Here is a 17317-nt window from a genome sequence, read left to right as displayed (position 1 = left end):
ATGAAGTAAAAACATAAAAGAGCTTCCACAATATGGGGGGGGGGGTGCGTTCTGAGAAAACTAATTATAAGAACATACTTTTCTAAAATTCTCAGGCTTTATCAGCCATCATGGATGGACCTAGAGATTCTCATACAGAGTGAAGTCAGAGAAAAACACATATCATATAATATCACTTATATATGGGATCTAGAAAAATGATACAGATGACTTTATTCACAGGGCAGAAACAGAGACACAGACATAGAGAAGAAACACATGGACACCAAGGGGGTAAAGGGAGGGTGGAATGAATTGGGAGATAGGGGCTGACATAAATTCACTATTGATACTATGTATATAACAGTTCACTGATAAGAAAGGACTATGGGGCTTCCCAGGTGCCACTAGTGGTAAAGAATGTACCAGCCCATAAGAGATGAGGGTTCAACCCCTGGGCCAGGAAGATGCCTTTGAGTAGGAAATGGCAATGCACTCCAGTACTCTTGCCTGGAAAATTCCATGAACATGGGAAGGAGCCTGGCAGTCTACAGTCCATGGGGCTGAAAAGAATTGGATATGACTGAACAGCTAAGTACATGCACGCACACACAGGAACCCACTATACAGCACAGGGGACCCTACTCAAAGCTCTGTGGCGACCTAAGTGGGAAGGGAATCCAAAAAAGAGGGCATATACATCCATGCTAAGTCACTTCAGTCGTGTCCGACTCTGTGCGACCCCACAGACAGCAGCCCACCAGGCTCCCCTATCCCTGGGATTCTCCAGGCAAGAACAGTGGAGTGGGTTGCCATTTCCTTCTCCAGTGCAGGAAAGTGAAAAGTGAAAGGGAAGTCGCTCAGTCGTGTCCGACTCTTAGCGACCCCATGGACTGCAGCCCACCAGGCTCCTCCGTCCATGGGATTTTCCAGGCAAGAGTACTAGAGTGGGGTGCCATTGTTTTCTCCAATATACATATATATGTGTGTGCATATATTTATATTACATATATATTTATATATATAGTATAGCTTACTCACTTAGCTGTACAGCAGAAGCTAACACAGCATTGTAAAGTAACTCTACTCCAATAAAAATTTTAAAAATAAAAGTATCAGGTTTTAACATTTCCAGTTATTCGGTCTTAGGCACTGATCATGTTACATGACCATTTTCTAAGTGGGAGAAATCAATCAAAACCTTGAGATGTCCATTTTGCCACCAATCCAAAAGCACATCATGGTTGCCATTATCAGCTAAGGACTATATTTTCACCCTAATGTGCTAAGAGCTGGTTTCCTATGATACTGGGGTTAAAGAAAAACACTTTGGAAATCTAGAAAATAAGGAGGCTGGTTTAGATAAAGTCTTTTCAGTTTCTAACACTGAGTCTATTATAACCACAGATACTATCACAACACACTAGCAAAGAAATGCTCAAAATTCTCCAAGTGAGGCTTCAACAGTACGTGAACCAAGAACTTCCAGATGCACAAGCTGGATTTAGAGAAGGCAGAGGAACCAGAGATCAAATTGTCAGCATCCGTTGGATCACAGAAAAAACAAGAAAGTTCCAGAAAACATCTATTTCTGCTTTATTGAATACACCAAAGCCTTTGGCTGTGTGGATCACAACAAACTGCAGAAAATTCTTAAAGAGATGGGAATACCAGAGCACCTGACCTGCCTCCTGAGAAAACTGTATGCAGGTCAGAAAGCAACAGTTAGAACTGGACATGGAACAACAGACTGGTTCCAAATTGGGAAAGGAGTACATCACCCTGCTTATTTAACTTTTATGAAGAGTACGTCACGCGAAATGCTGGGCTGGATGAAGCACAAGCTGGAATCAAGATTGCCAGGAGAAATATCAATAACCTCAGATATGTAGATGACACCACCCTTATGGCAGAAAGAGAAGAGGAACTGAAGAGCCTCTTGATGAAATAGGAGAGTGAAAAAGCTGGCTTAAAACTCAACATTCAAAAAACTAAGATCACGGCATTTGGTCCCATCACTTCATGTCAAATAGATGGGAAAACAGTGGAAACAGCAACAGATTTTATTTTCTTGGGTTCAAAAATCACTGCAGATGGTGACTGCAGCCATGAAATTAAAAGATTCTTGCTCCTTAGAAGAAAAGCTTTGACCAACCTAGACAGCATATTAAAAAGCAGAGACATTACTTTGCCAACAAAGGTCCATCTAGTCAAAGCTATGGTTTTTCCAATAGTCATGTATGGATGTAAGAGTTGGACTATAAAGAAAGCTGAGGGCCAAAGAATTGATGCTCTTGAACTGTGGTGTTAGAGAAAACTCTTGAGAGTCCCTCGGACTGCAAGGAGATCAAATCAGTAAATCCTAAAGGAAGTCAACACTGAATATTCATTGGAAAAACTGATGCTAAATGAAGCTGAAGCTCCAATACTTCAGCTACCTGATACGAAGAATTGACTCACTGGAAAAGACTCTGAGGTTGGGCAAGATTGAAAGCAGGCGAAGGGGATGACTGAGGATGAGATGGTTGGATGGAATCACTGACTTGATGGACATGAGTTTGAGCAAGCTCTGGGAGCTGGTGATGGACAAGGAAGCCTGCCATGCTGCAGTCCTGGGGTTGTTAAGCGTCAGACACGACTGAGCAACTGAACTGAACTGAACCATTGCAACAAGCAGCCTTAAATCAACAAGATAACAGTAAGAGCAGCAGCAAAATTAACTCGACACAGTACCAGGAACTGCCTAATCATTTCTTACGTACTAACTTATGTCAAGTTCCTAAGAATCCCATTTTATAAACAAGGACACTGAGGCACCAAGGTCACCAGCAAGTAAGTCATGAAGCCAGAATTCAGATGTCTATTTCCAAAGCCAAGTTCTTTAAACCAGTATAAAAAACTGCCTCTACAACAAAATACTGAATGGCCTCCTGGAGTTCACAATAATAGGATTTTACTTCCTATCGATTTATACAATAATTAACCATAAACAGAGAGAGCTAAATAAACCACCCAAGGTCAATCACAAGCCATGACAGCTCTGCCAAACTCAATACCACCAGGCCGGACCAGAGGTGTGGGCCCACCCCCACACGGAATATGTACACTCTGAAATACACATATGCTTGCCTAACGTTGATTTTATTTTCAAATAAAACTTCTGTTTTAGTTGTACGCTGTCACTTTATTACTGATACTTTGGACTTTGAAAAGAAATACTCACATGAACATGTGATAATTAAGTCTTTACAAAACTGTACTAAATCAAATGGTAATCAGTTGGCTATCTCCCCCCATTCCATTGTTTTTCATTACAACTGCAGAGATGTTTATTTTCCTTTTTATACTGGAATAATTGCCAAGTGAAGAGGTAACAACTAACCTTGAAGTCTGTCTTAAAATAATTTCTGACATGATAAACCCTTAGGTATACCATGGGAGCATTTCTAAATTCCTATAGAATGAATAATCACTAAATTTAGTCAATGACTCTATTCTGAAAGGGGTTAATTTTCCTAAATGAGACATGTATATAGCTTTTGTTTTATAACCAAGCAGCATTTTTTTTTTCAGGTCTGTTCAATCAAATGTCCATTACAATATGATTCATAACACCTACAATATACTAGGTACTGACTAGAATTCTAGTTCCCATAATGACCACGGTGGGGGAAACTATTATGTATCCTCTGTTCAGGTCCAAACAAAAAAAGCCAAGGGTGACGGTGAGGGGGAAGAAAGTCCAACATTCACAAAAATATTATAATTTATAAGAATCAATGAAGTACAGATATATGTGTTATGAGCTCTTTTTAGGAAAAAAGCTATAAAAGTCACAGCACACTGGGTAAAGAAAATTCTAGAAAACATATGCCACAGGGCCATAATGTGTAATGCAAAGGTCTCAAATTGCTGATGGCATGCAGTGGTGCAAAGGCTTAAGAAGCGCCTTATATAGATAGATAGCTGCTGGGAAGCCGCTTACAGAGTATAGCATAGGGGGTACAGCTTGGTGCTCTGTGATGACATGGAGAGAGGGGAAGGAGGCGGGGAGAAAGAAAGAGAGAAGGAGGAGCGATAATACACACACACACACACACTTGATTCACCGTGTTGTACAGCAAAACTAACACAATATTGTAAAGCAACTATACCTCAGTGAAAAATAAAATAAATGTCTTTGGTAAACTGGGGAGATATGGGTAAGCTGAGGTTTGCACAGTAGCCAATTTTGGTGGTGTCAACACTCCCACTATGGCTGATGCAAGGTCACATTGTACAGAGTGGAGAAAAGATGCTTGCAATTCGCTCTCACAAGCTGGAAAGAGCCAACTTGAGCACCGATGGGCTACAGGCCAAATTCAGCCCACAAACTTAGTCTGTTTGGCCAGGAAACTGTTGGTCCACAGAGTGCTTTTTCAAAATTCAAACAAATTGACAAGATTTAAAATTCAGGATTTTTTTTTTTTTTCCCCCCTGAAAAATCAGATCTAGAGCTGCTTTCTAGAGAACAGAAGCCCTGGCAGCCATAGGCCCACATTCCGACATGGCAGCAGAGGGCTGGCTAAGGCTGCAGCTGTCCTGTCTGCGCACACAACTGTCCCTTCACTTGGCCACCACCCCAACCAGGCCGGCGCCTCTCCTTCACTCCTTGCTGACACCAGCCTGGCCCGCCAGACTCCAGCGCAGTCGGTGATCTCTCACTAAAGAGTCTGAAAGGGGAGTTTCGCCTCCAGGTGTGCAATTCTGGTCAAATCCTCCTCAGTTTCTGCCTCTCTTAACACTAACCGATTTGACCAGACGATCTCTAGTTATGATCTCAGTCCAGCACTCTCTAAGTCACCGCATCTGAAATAATGAGTTATGCAGATCCCTCAGGAGAGGCTTTTGTGAGCAACACATGACCGGCTCTAAACGTGCCCACCAAAGTGCACATAAAAATTCAAAATATTATGATGCATGCATGCTTGGTTGCTCAGTTGTGTCCAACTTTTTGTGACCCCATGGACTGTAGCCCACCAAGCTCCTCTGTCCATGGGATTTTCCAGCAAGAATACTGGAGTGGGTCACCATGCCCTCTTCCAGGGGACCTTCCCAACCCAGGGATCAAACGTGAATCTCCTGCATTGGCAGGCAGATTCTTTTACCACTGAGCAAACTGGGAAGCCCAAAAATGTTACGAACTGGACATTAAATGTATTTTTATAACAATATATATTTTAGCTGCCCTCAAGAAGTAAGAATCTAGATAATGTTAGCTGCATCAGTTAAGAAATGATGTTTGTGAGCTATCTGTTACATCTAGGCTACAAGAATCTGTGAAGTTTTCAATGCTATACAACCAAGAGTCTCTCTTACAACCCCCAATCCATTTAGTGTCTGAGCTAAATGGACTGGGGATATAAGAGAGAGTCTTGAAGTGCAAGTGAATTTCAAATTTCATTAGCTTTGTCTATCAACAGTATCAGCAAAAACAAACAGCAGTGTAACATACCTTAAACAAAAGATGGTATCAGCTTGAAAGAGTTTTAGACAGAAGCAAAAAATTGAAAAAAAAAAATCAACAGTCTAACTTCACATATGATTGTAGTAAGATGTGTTTAAATGATGCTTTACTCTCCCACATTCCACCTACGAAAGAGGTCACCTACAAAGAGCCTTAGTCCCCAAGTCTTAGACACCATCTCACAAGTTATGGAATCTTTGGGGGCTAAAGTGTGCCCAAGCTCGACTGACAAACCACAAAGCGTTTCACCCTGCATTTCTATGTGTCCTGAAGCTGGAGCTGGGTACCCACAGCAGTCTTAAATGAAACACACCCAGTTCTGACTTTTTGAGAGTGATCACAAATATCCATGACAAACACTATTCCCTAAACTTGCTGGGGGTCAATCTGAATTTTCCATGACCCTAGGCTGATGTGGGGAGCAGCAAGTCAGTTAGCTGAGACGTGAGCTTAACTTAATTAAAAAGTACATGACAAACTTTAGAGACCTTTGCCATCCTATGCGGTGCCAGCAGTGTATTTGAGGATTTTCAAAAGTTGTAAATGATATCTCTTCTAAATATCAAGAGTTGATAGCACTTGTAAATATCAAGGGTCTGCTATACCTATTTCCTAAAACAGAATAAATACAAGATCCGAGTTTATATCTCATCTTTTAGGCCTGAAGCAAAGGAAAGGTCTAACAATAACCAGAAGATTGAAAATAAATACATGAGTTATGTTGGAAGGAGTGAAAATGCACCACCTATTTTCTCAGACTGGTAAAATGACTACTGCTCCCAGGACACTCACTCACTCTTGACTACAGTCATGTCTGACTCCTTGTGACCCCATGGACTATACACTCCATGGAATTCTCCAGGCCAGAATACTGGAATGAGGAGCCTTTCCCTTTTCCAGGGGATCTTCCCAACCCAGGGATCGAACCCAGGTCTCCCACATTGCGGATGGATTCTCTACCAGCTGAACCACAAGGGAAGCCCAGGACAACCTAAGAAAAAGCCTGAGCTTCACACAGAATTGCCCCAATTCCCATGAGCCAGCATTCAGCCAAGGAAAGATCCAGTGCTTACGTATTATACTGAACATCAGTATCAAGACACATGAATCCACCGTACTTTTTTCCTCTACTTGTATTGCTTTGTTTCAAAATATTTATTTCCATGGTGTTGAAACTATTTCTCTTAAGTTTAACCGATTTCAAACATTTTTAGCAACTGAATCTCAATGTTTAAAACACATTAAAAAAAATAAGTCCTGAGATATTTTAACATTTTACTTTGGATGGAAAACGACAGAGCTCTTGGTTATTTTAATGAGACTGCAGGTTTTATCGGGTCACAGTTTGAACACCACACTAGGTTAAAACACGAAAACAAAAAACTCATTTGCTGTCTTGAAGGCACAGAAAAGATCACACCTTAGTAAAAGGAAGGTGCTTGAAAAAGCTGACACTGTCAACTGGATCACTGTTCTTTGGCAAAAAGGAAACTGGTTCATAAGGAAGCATTATTAACTCTTAAATACGTTATCAAGATGCTTCCTGAAAGGTAGGGATGGAGAAAAGAAAGAAAAGTAGAAGCAAGAATAAGTTCCCCAAAGTGGCCAGAAAAGGGCTGGATTCATGACCACCCATGTGCCATCATTAATCCATCATGCACAGGTAGCTCCATGCTGGTTTCCAACCCACGGACCAAACCATGCTGGATGCAGCTGTCTGTCTGCTCCCCTAAGAAATGGAGACTTGTCATTCCGTGAGGAACTGTGGCCAAGCGCCTTTCCTGGTATAAGCTCTCCAAAGAAGCAATTTGAAACCCGAATGTCTAAAACAATCACTTGAAGACATTTCCCTTCAAGAAAAAGACAACCAAAAATAAAAGAAAGGAAAATTTATTCTTTACCTGTCTCCCACATGATTTTCATAACAGTACATGACTTTAATATGTTAAGGTCACTTTTCATGCTTACTCTGAAGAAGGGTTTTTATATTGGTTGTTTGCTTTTTTAAGGAAAATTCAACCAATATGGCAAAATTGCACAAAATGTGTAATAAAAACATAATGGGAAATTCAGTCAACATTTGCTGAAAGTCAAATAATAGAACATTATTACCCTATACATCTATTGAACATTTTTCTCCTAGGGAAATATATAATTCCTTTTTATTGTACCAGCAAACATTCCAGGATCAGTTATTACTTAGTAGACTGAAGTCAGATGCCTGAATATAGACTTAAAAATGAAGTCAATAATCTAATAACATAAAAGTCTCCCCCTCAAACTAATAAGAAATATTGTCAGCATATAGGTTCTTCTCTGGATAACACTATATGAGGTTTTCTTCAAATACTCCTTTGCAGGAATTCAAGTTCATATCACTTTTATAACTGTGCACATGTAAAGTGGCACAAATACCTGATAAAAGTTAAGCACTTTTTTCAGAAACTGATGATGCCATATACTTAACAAAATAGGCTTCCAGAAGAGTCTTTCTCCCTGACAGATCAGTTGGTAAAGAATCCACCTGCAATGCGGGAGACCTGGGTTCAGTCCCTGGGTTGGGAAGATCCCCTGGAGAAGGGAAAGGCTACCCAGTCCAGAGTGACTTTCACTTTCACTTTTTCACAAACACAGCAACAAAAGAAAAACTTGAAATCTTACAGAGTAAAAAAGCATGTTTTTAAAGATGACTAAAGGAAACACATAAAATAATCATATTCTTAGGCCAATTTCTTTCCCAATTTGCAGTAATGATCAATACAGAAATGTTCCTAAATATAAGTATTATTTTTGAAAGTCATATAAATTAATTATATTTTCTTGGCAAAAACACTTAAAAGAATTTCCAGTTCAATAAAAGGCTGATGTTTTTTCCCTTTATGAGCTATTCTCACTCATGACTCTGGAACTCAGGTATACCATAACATTATCAGAAGTACAGAAAATTGACCACCAATTGAGTACCAACTTTCAATTCAATTGAGAGAACAAGGTCAATAGAAACAATCTTCCAATTTCAGCAAAGCCAAGCCCTGTAGTATTAATTATACCGTCAATAAGTGAAAGTGAAAATCACTCAGTCATGCCCCACTCTTTGTGACAACATGAGTGGTGTCACATTAAAGCTACATGGACTGTAGCTTGCCAGGCTCCTCTGTCTATGGAATTCTCTAGACAAGAATAATGGAGGGGGTAGCCATTCCTTTCTTCAGGGGATCTTCCCAACTCAGGGATTGAGCCCAGGTCTCCCGCATTACAAGCAGATTCTTTACAGTCTGAGCCACCAGGGAAGCCCATAGCTTCAATGTGCTACTATCATTCTAAAAAAGTCCGTGACTTTAGGTTTAAAAGTTGTTGTTGTTTTAATGGTATTACATATTGCTATGAAAGATATAAGGCAGGTTTCTGATATATGAGCCATATTCAACTAATGATCAATCTATGTGTTCAAAGGCATACAATCAACTAACTGATCCATATTAAAGCAAATTTGCATCTTCTATGTTTCAAAAGTTACTAGCTAGACATTTCTTCTACTGTAAGCAATTTACTAAATTCTAATAATAACAATAATCATACTTACCACCTATTAAATACTTACTAGAACCTCTATACTATACTGTTTCTGTTTCACATGCCTTATTTCACTTAATCTTCACAACAGCCTCAAGGAATTGAAGAGGGAGAGGGAGAATCTGGAGTCAGACCCTGACTGAGTTTGAATCCTGTTTCTCTTACTTCCCAGCTGTGGAGCTTTATTCCTCCTTTTCCAGAGGGGCTTTCCTGTTGGCTCAGCGGTAAAGAATTGGCCTGTAATGCAGAAGACCTGCAGAAGATGCGGGTTTGATCCCTGGAGAAGGAAACAGCAACCAGCTCCAGAATTCTTGCCTGGAAAACCCCATGGACAGAGGGGAGCCTGGCGGTCCTTGAGGCTGCAAAGGGTCAGACTGAGTGACTAAACAACAACTGTGACTCAGATAAAACGAGGCAGAGCCCAGTCATTTCCCAAGAACAAACTGTTTCAGGAAGCCAAAAAGAATGAAATACAAGATTTCCTATGGGAAGAGTTGATAGGTTAAAATGCACGGGGAAAGGGGTCTTTAGAAAAGGACAACTATAACCAACCAATAGTAGCATCAAATGAAGCTAGGCGACTTGGTAGCTCAGTCACGTCTGACTCTTTGTGACTCCATGGACTCCAGGATCCTCCATCCGTGAAATTTTCCAGGCAAGAGTACTGGAGTGGGTTGCCATTCCCTTCTCCAAGGAATCTTTCTGATCCAGGAATGGATCAAAAATTACTATCTTTTTGATAGTAATTTGTTAATAAACATCAAAATCCTTCAAAATATAAATAACCTTTAGTTTGAAACTGCTAACAGTTGTTAAAGTGAGGCTGATGGACCCCTAGAGTCCCTGTCAGTTCAGTACAGTCGCTCAGTCATGTCCGACTCTGCGACCCCATGAATCACAGCATGCCAGGGCTCCCTGTCCATCATCAACTCCCGGAGTCTACTCAAACTCATGTCCGTTGAGTCGGTGATGCCATCTGCCATCTCATCCTCTGTTGTCCCCTTCTCCTCCTTCCCCCAATCCCTCCCAGCATCAGGGTCTTTTCCAATGAGTCAACTCTTCGCATGAGGTGGCCAAAGTATTGGAGTTTCAGCTTCAACATCAGTCCTTCCAAAGAACACCCAGGACTGATCTCCTTTAGGATGGACTGGTTGGACCTCCTTGCAGCCCAAGGGACTCTCAAGAGTCTTCTCCAACACCACAGTTCAAACGCATCAATTCTTCGGGGCTCAGCCTTCTTCACAGTCCAACTCTCACATCCATACATGACCACTGGAAAAACCATAGCCTTGACTGGACGGACCTTTGTTGGCAAAGTAATGTCTCTGCTTTTCAATATGCTGTCTAGGTTAGTCATAACTTTCCTCCCAAAGAGTAAGCATCTTTTAATTTCATGGCTGCAGTCACCATCTGCAGTGATTTCGGAGCCCAAAAAAATAAAGTCTGACACTGTTTCCCCATCTATTTGCCATGAAGTGATGGGGACCAGATGCCATGATCTTAGTTTTCTGAATGTTGAGCTTTAAGCCAACTTTTTCACTCTCCTCTTTCACTTTCATCAAGAGGCTTTTTAGTTCCTCTTTACTTTCTGCCATAAGGGTGGTGTCATCTACATATCTGAGCTTACTGATATTTCTCCCAGCAATCTTGATTCCAGCTTGTGCTTCTTCCAGCCCAGCATTTCTCATGATATACTCTGCATATAAGTTAAATAAGCAGGGTGACAATATATAGCCTTGACTTACTCCTTTTCCTATTTGGAACCAGTCTGTTGTTCCATGTCCAGTTCTAACTGTTGCTTCCTAACCTACATTAGTTTGAAACTGCTGCTGCTGCTGCTGCTGCTGCTAAGTCACTTCAGTTGTGTCTGACTCTGTGCAACCCCATAGATGGCGGCCCACCAGGCTCCCCCAGCCCTGAGATTCTCCAGGCAAGAACACTGGAGTGGGTTGCCATTTCCTTCTCCAATGCATGGAAGTGAAATGTGAAAGTGAAGTCGCTCAGTCATGTCAACTGCTAACGGCTGTTAAAGTGAGGCTGATGGACCCCTAGAGTCCCTGAGACTCTCTCAAAGGTCTACAAGGTCAAAACTATTTTTACAGAAACAGTAAGACTTGACTTGCTTTTTCTTCTGTGTGACATTAGAACTGATGGTGCAAAAAGAATGGTGGCCCAAACTGCCAGCTCCTGAGCACAAACCAAGGCTGCACACAACTGGCCTAGGGGTCTCATGCTTGCAGGAAGAAAGAAAGCCAGTTTCAAATAAGAATATCCTAAGATTCACCTATTAATTTTATTAAATCTCAACTCTAGATACACATTCTCTTAACATTCTGTATAACAAAATAAGAGGTAAACCCAAAGCACATCTACTGCATGTCGAACCATGATGACTATCTGAAGGGAAAGCATTTGTATGACTGTTTCAGAGCTGAACTCTGGGTGCCCTTTCCATGGAACACCATTTCTTCTTGGATGAATGATGAACAAACTATGATTATTCACATTTGGGTATCTGGCAGACATTTTCTCAAAAATAAACAACATGAGCCTGTCACTTCAAGAAAAACAACCAATAGTATCTGTTGTCAACGAAAAAATTGAGCTTTCAAGGGGAAAATCAAATATTGGAAAACTCTGCATCCATCACCGTGTTACAGCTTCAAATCCTACAGACTTTTCTGATGAAATCAGTGGGGATATAAACAAATGTGATTGTTTTAGATGCTGTGTAATGAAAGGTGACAACATTTAGAAGATTTGCATAACTCACAACCAATATTTTGCAAATGAACAACGCGTGATGATAAGAACTATGCATGGGTGAAAGATCCACTCAAAGTTCAAGACCGGCCAAAAAGTTCTATATATGGTTTCACTTTCCACATTGCAATTAACGTCTAAGAAAAATACCACTTGTTGGGTACTACGTAGTAACAAAAATACTTTTCCAACTACATTTTTGTCTAAGGCCAGAATTTCTTCATATTCTTTAATCAAGATAGCATATCACAAGTTGAATGCCGAAGCAGACAGATCTTGTTTCTGTTAAGACAGGTAGTAAAGAGATTTGCAAAAGTGTAAAACAAGGCCATTTTTCTCACTAGCTTTTTGAAATTATGGTTATTAATCTTTAAAATAAATAAGCAATTTTTAAAATTTCTTAGGTTTAATTTACATTTTGGTAAATATCAACAGATAAATCCCATGTAAACAAAAAAGTTTTCTGGGGTCCTCAGTACTTTTCTAGAGTTTGAAGAGACCAAAAGTTTGAAAACTGATGATATGGTCTTTCTCAATTCCTGAGATTCTAAAGTATTAATAGGAAAACAAGCAGACTTGGCATGATATAAATACAGAAATAATATCAGAAAATTAGAAAAACAAAACTCTTGATGTCCAGCAAGTACCTCTAGAATGTGGATATTATTAGTTATTTGAAATAAATTATAAGGACTTTTTAAAGATAAGAAATGCTTACAATATGTTAAATGAGAAAAAACAGGACCTATAAACTATATTAGCAGAGAAAGTATTGCACAGAAAAAAAAAGACTAGAAATATTTTTAAAATACATTAACAGAAGTTTTCAGAGCTGAAAGATTATGAATATTTTAAAATTGTCTTTACTGAGCATGTACTGCTTTTAAAATCAGCAAAGTAAAAATTTTCAGCAATTTTAAAAAGCATTTCAGTACTTTATTTTCAGAATTCAACTTAGGTGAACATCACACAAAAAAATTATTGCTGCTGTTATTAATATCAAAAATAATTAAGGTGGCTTAGCATACAACTCTGAACTGAAAGTCATGAAACCTGTATTCTAGACACTTTTGAGCCATCCAATATCTCCAGGCTTTTTGACAAGCCACTTAACTTCTTTGAACCACCAGAAATTATCTCTGAGATCCTTACTTGACTAATCCTCAGGTAAAATGAACTGTCAAACCTAAAGGTTGTTCAAGTCCTTTGCATCCAACATTTAAAGTAAAACAGTGCTATAATGCAAACTGAGGCCAACTCTCAAATTACACACTGTACGGACTTCCTACCCATGCTGCTCTTCAATTCCTTCTGCAGATTGGTAGTACAGCTCTCTCAATAAACTTTCCAGTAAAAGAAGAGTTAGTTACACCCTAAATGGTATTTGAAAGAAGCAAAAATATTTGGAGATATATATCGGATGCCATATCTCAAAAAAGGCATATGAGAATAGGCAAGATACATGGTGCCCCAAAGGAATGGGAGTCTTTCGTAAGTGTACTTCATTAATGCACACATGTAGAATCTAGAAAAATGGTACTGATGAACCTATTTGCAGGGCAGGAAGAGAGACGCAGACATAGAGAACAGACTTGTAGTCACAGGGAGGGGAATAAGAGGGTGGGGTGAATCGAGACAGTAGCGCCGACATAGACACTATCCTGTGTAAGATAGATAGCTAGTGGGAAGCTGCTGTATAACGCAGGGAGCCCAACCCAGAGCTCACTGAGGAACAGGGGGGTAGGATGGGGGAGGGGTGGGAGAGAGGCTATACATACACACATATAGCTGATTCATGTTTTTATACAGCAAAAACACAACACTGTAAAGCAAGTACATTCCAATTTAAAAAAAAAAAGACATAAAACCTTAATAAAAGTAAGAAGAGGTTACCTCTAATGGAGAGAAGGTATTTGCTATGGAACAAAAAGGAAAAGAATGAAGCAGAGAGAAAGAGAAGAGAGGAAAAGAGAGAAGCAAAAATACAGTGCTAATATAAGTACATAATGAGAGCAGAATTATCTAAGTGCATGATGTATCTTGAAATTGCCCAGAAAAATCTATTCCCTGACCAGCCTTCACCCATTCCAACTCAGTCAATTTTGTTACTTGTTAGCAAATCTGATAAAAATCCTAAAGACTATAACAGGATAAATTAAATCTGGATAATACTCAAACGAGATCCCTTCATATTACAGGTTAGGAAAACTGAGTCTTTCAAGGAAAAAACTGAGTCATAAAAGACCTTAAATTTGTACATTACTAACACCAATTATCCAATAATCTCTCTGCTAGAAAACACTTCTTGATGATGTCAAAGACAAGGAAGCTCATGGTGTTCAGTGCCACAGAGTAAAATGGAATAAATCTGGATTTGGCTTTAAAACAGAATAAAGGTAAACAAACATTCTATACTTTAAACATGGGACAAGTACCCTTCTGGTCCTGGATTGGTTCTTTCTGTAATGTCAGGGCCTCAGTTTATACATCTTTAAAATGAGGAAATCTATAGCATATAGTTGCTAAAGTCCTTTCTTAGAAAGTTGGATAAGCCTAAAAATCTTTGGAAAAAAGACATGTGCAGGGAGAAGGGAAGTATGAAATACACCTGGAATGTGTATCCAATGTTGTTGTTACTGTTCAGTCGCTCAGTCATGTCCGACTCTTTGCAACCCCACGGACTGCAGCACACCAGGCTTCCCTGTTCTTCACCATCTCCTGGAACTTGCTCAAACTCATGTCCATTGAATTGGTGATGCCATTCAACCATCTTGTCCTCTGTTATCTCCTCTCTCGTCCTCTGCCGTCCCCCATCTGTGCATCCATATGGTTGCTTGATGCAACAGTAGAATCCGTAGGGTACCAGTCTCTGACTGGCTTGGAACACTTGAGGTCACTTTGTTGCAGCAGAGAGCCACAGTCAACCAGAAGAGTCCCCTTTAGGCTTGTACTCTCCTTTGTTTCAAGAGGCCAATTAAAAGTGTCCTCCATTTTCATCTTTTGAATCTACAATTTGTATTTCCACTTTGAGAGAGCCCTGCCACCTGTCATTCATTCCTAGAATCTGCCAATTAGCCACTAGACATTAATGCAAGGAGGCCTCCCTGGTGGATCAAGGGTAAAGAATCTGCCTGCCAATGCAGGAGATGCAGTTTGATCCCTAGGAGGGGAAGATCCACTGGAGAAGGAAATAACCCACGCAAGTACTCTTGCCTGGAGAATTCCATGGACAGAGGAGCCTGGCAGGCTACACAGTCCATGGGGTTGCAAAGAGTAGGACACGACTTAGCAACTAAACAACAATAACAAATTTATGCAGCACCTACTTATGTGCACCCATCAACTAGCAAAACCCAAGTTTTCAACCAACATTTGTTGATTTGAACTTAATTGCATGGCCTTGGAAGGCTGCCTGGGATTCATCCATTAAGACTCTCCTATAAGGCTGGTCAAAGAAGAAATCTTTTTGAATCCCTGATCTCCTAACAACTGACACTCGTGTTCCTCCCCAGTTATGTGTGACACGTGGTTCCTAAGCACCGGCTGGGCTGCCAGGCACAGCTGCTGCAGGCAAAAGGGCTCTGTGGGGGCGAGATGGGCACTTACCTGGGGAACCTCTGCTTCAGCTTCCTCAGGCTCTGCCTGGTAGGCGGCACAGACACTAGGCACTGGGCTATCTCGTCGTACTGGGCTTTGGTCAGTATCATGCTGGGCCAGGGACAGGGAGATGACAAGGGAAAGTAAAGAGAACACCCTTGTCTCGAGCAGGCTTGCTGTTGACAAACGAGGGTGCGCACACAGCAGCACAGCGCTGTGTCCCCGACTTCCTGGCCCCCTAAGCCCCTGCACCCCTGGGTGCACAAGCCTAGACTTCACCAGGCACCTCCGCGGCGGGAGGCGGGCTGTAGACAGACTGCCCTTTCTTGGCTTTCTGAGCAGCCGCAGTAGGCCCAGCCGAAGGCAGCTAGCCGCCATGTCAGTTAAGGGCAAGCCAACCAGGAAGTAACGGCCGCAGGCAGAGGTGGGGCCTAAGTCTCCAAGGGGAGGTTCCTGGGCATGGCCCACCTGGGATTAACGCGGGAGGCTCTTGGCTTTAATGCCTTCCCTGTTGCCAGAAGCCAGGGAGTCCTGGCGCATCGATCAGGCAGCAGGGCTCACATGAGTCCGGAAAAACGTCTGCCAGGGCGCGCGATTTGAACACGCATCCAACGCTTCCAAACACACACGTTTAACCGCAGCTCCAATCCGAGACAGGCCTGCAAAGAAACACGCCTTCTCTCAGCGAAGGACTTTTGCGCCCTGGAAGCCTGAGAGGAGGAGCTGTAAAACCGCAAACCCACTGAGATCGTCATAGACTTAACATCTTGGCTTGTGTTGAGGGAAGTAAAAAAACTTGTGCAGCTCGCGAGGAACACAATTTTGGCCCTGCTGGGAAAGAGGCTAGAAAACAAAACCCACATCATCAAAGAGTAAAGAATGACTGCAATAAAGAATATGACATTCACTCCTCACAATTAGGTGCTCAAGAACTGAAATCATTTCTTATTCATTTGTGAATTCCCGGTTCTCAAAAAATAGTAAGCGTTCAGTAAATATTTGGAGAAATAAGTCAATGGAAGAATTTATCTGTTTTGTGTCTGTGTTATGGGTGGATCTCAGCTTGCCCGAGGCCATTGATTAGGACATTAGCCCCTCCTTTAATCCATTGAAAATAAATAAATCTACTTGGTTCCTAGAAGGCCATGTGTTATGTTTGTTTTCAAATTTTAACATTTTATATGACAAAGTGTTTAAATATAGAATGTGTAAATGGTTATTTTGTTGTTGTTGTTGTTCATTTTTAAATCTGTAATAAGACCTGGGTTAGAAGTTTAGCTTAGATATGCCTCTTTAGATAAATTCTTTACACTGACCAAGCCTCAATTCCTTTGTCTGTAAAACTGATTTTTAATTCATGGGATTATTTTTAAGATTAAATAAGATAGTACAATGAATGGATTCCTTAGCTTCCAGCAGATAGTCTATGGAAGATAAATAGTCTGTATAAAACAGTTGTTCTGCAGTTTGAAGTGAAGTTGCTCAGTCGTGTCCGACTCTTTGCGACCCCATGGACTGCAGCCAACCAGGCTCCTCTGTCCATGCAATTTTCCAGGCAAGAGTACTGGAGTGGGTTGCCGTTTCCTTCTCCAGGGTATCTTCCTGACCCAGGGATCGAACCCAGGTCTCCCGCATTGTAGCCAGATGCTTTTACCATCTGAGCCACTAGGGAAGTCCTGTCTAACTCTTTGTGACCCAGTGGACTGCAGCATGCCAGGCTTCCCTGTCCTTCACCATCTCCCCAAGCCTGCTCAAACTCATGTCCATTGAGTCAGTGATGCCATCCAACCATCTTGTCCTCTGTCGTCCCCTTCTCCTGCCTTCAATCTTTCCCAGCATCAGGGTCTTTTCCAATGAGTCTACTCATTGTATAAGACTACTTGATGGTCATAGGTCAGC

At 41.1% G+C, this 17317-nt stretch overlaps 1 protein-coding gene across 10 annotated transcripts in view; it reads right to left on the bottom strand.

Annotated features, from left to right (window-relative positions):
* Window positions 1-15736, bottom strand: part of CDIN1 (CDAN1 interacting nuclease 1) — a 234008-nt gene extending 218272 nt beyond the window's left edge. For all 10 annotated transcript variants that reach the window (XR_009601350.1, XM_004010430.6, XM_012181160.5 and 7 more), the window contains exon 1: window positions 15428-15736. Coding sequence is in view for 9 of the 10 variants with exons in the window: in XM_004010430.6 (XP_004010479.2) it covers window positions 15428-15528 (101 nt within the window). In the remaining variant the exon portion in view is untranslated. The remainder of the gene's footprint in view (window positions 1-15427) is intronic.
* Window positions 15737-17317: the final 1581 nt, after the last annotated feature.

Source organism: Ovis aries, chromosome 7, assembly GCF_016772045.2.
Source record: "Ovis aries strain OAR_USU_Benz2616 breed Rambouillet chromosome 7, ARS-UI_Ramb_v3.0, whole genome shotgun sequence".
Lineage (NCBI taxonomy): Eukaryota > Metazoa > Chordata > Mammalia > Artiodactyla > Bovidae > Ovis > Ovis aries.
The sequence above is the reverse complement of the archived record's forward strand: the minus strand, read 5'-3'. Positions and strand labels throughout refer to the sequence as shown.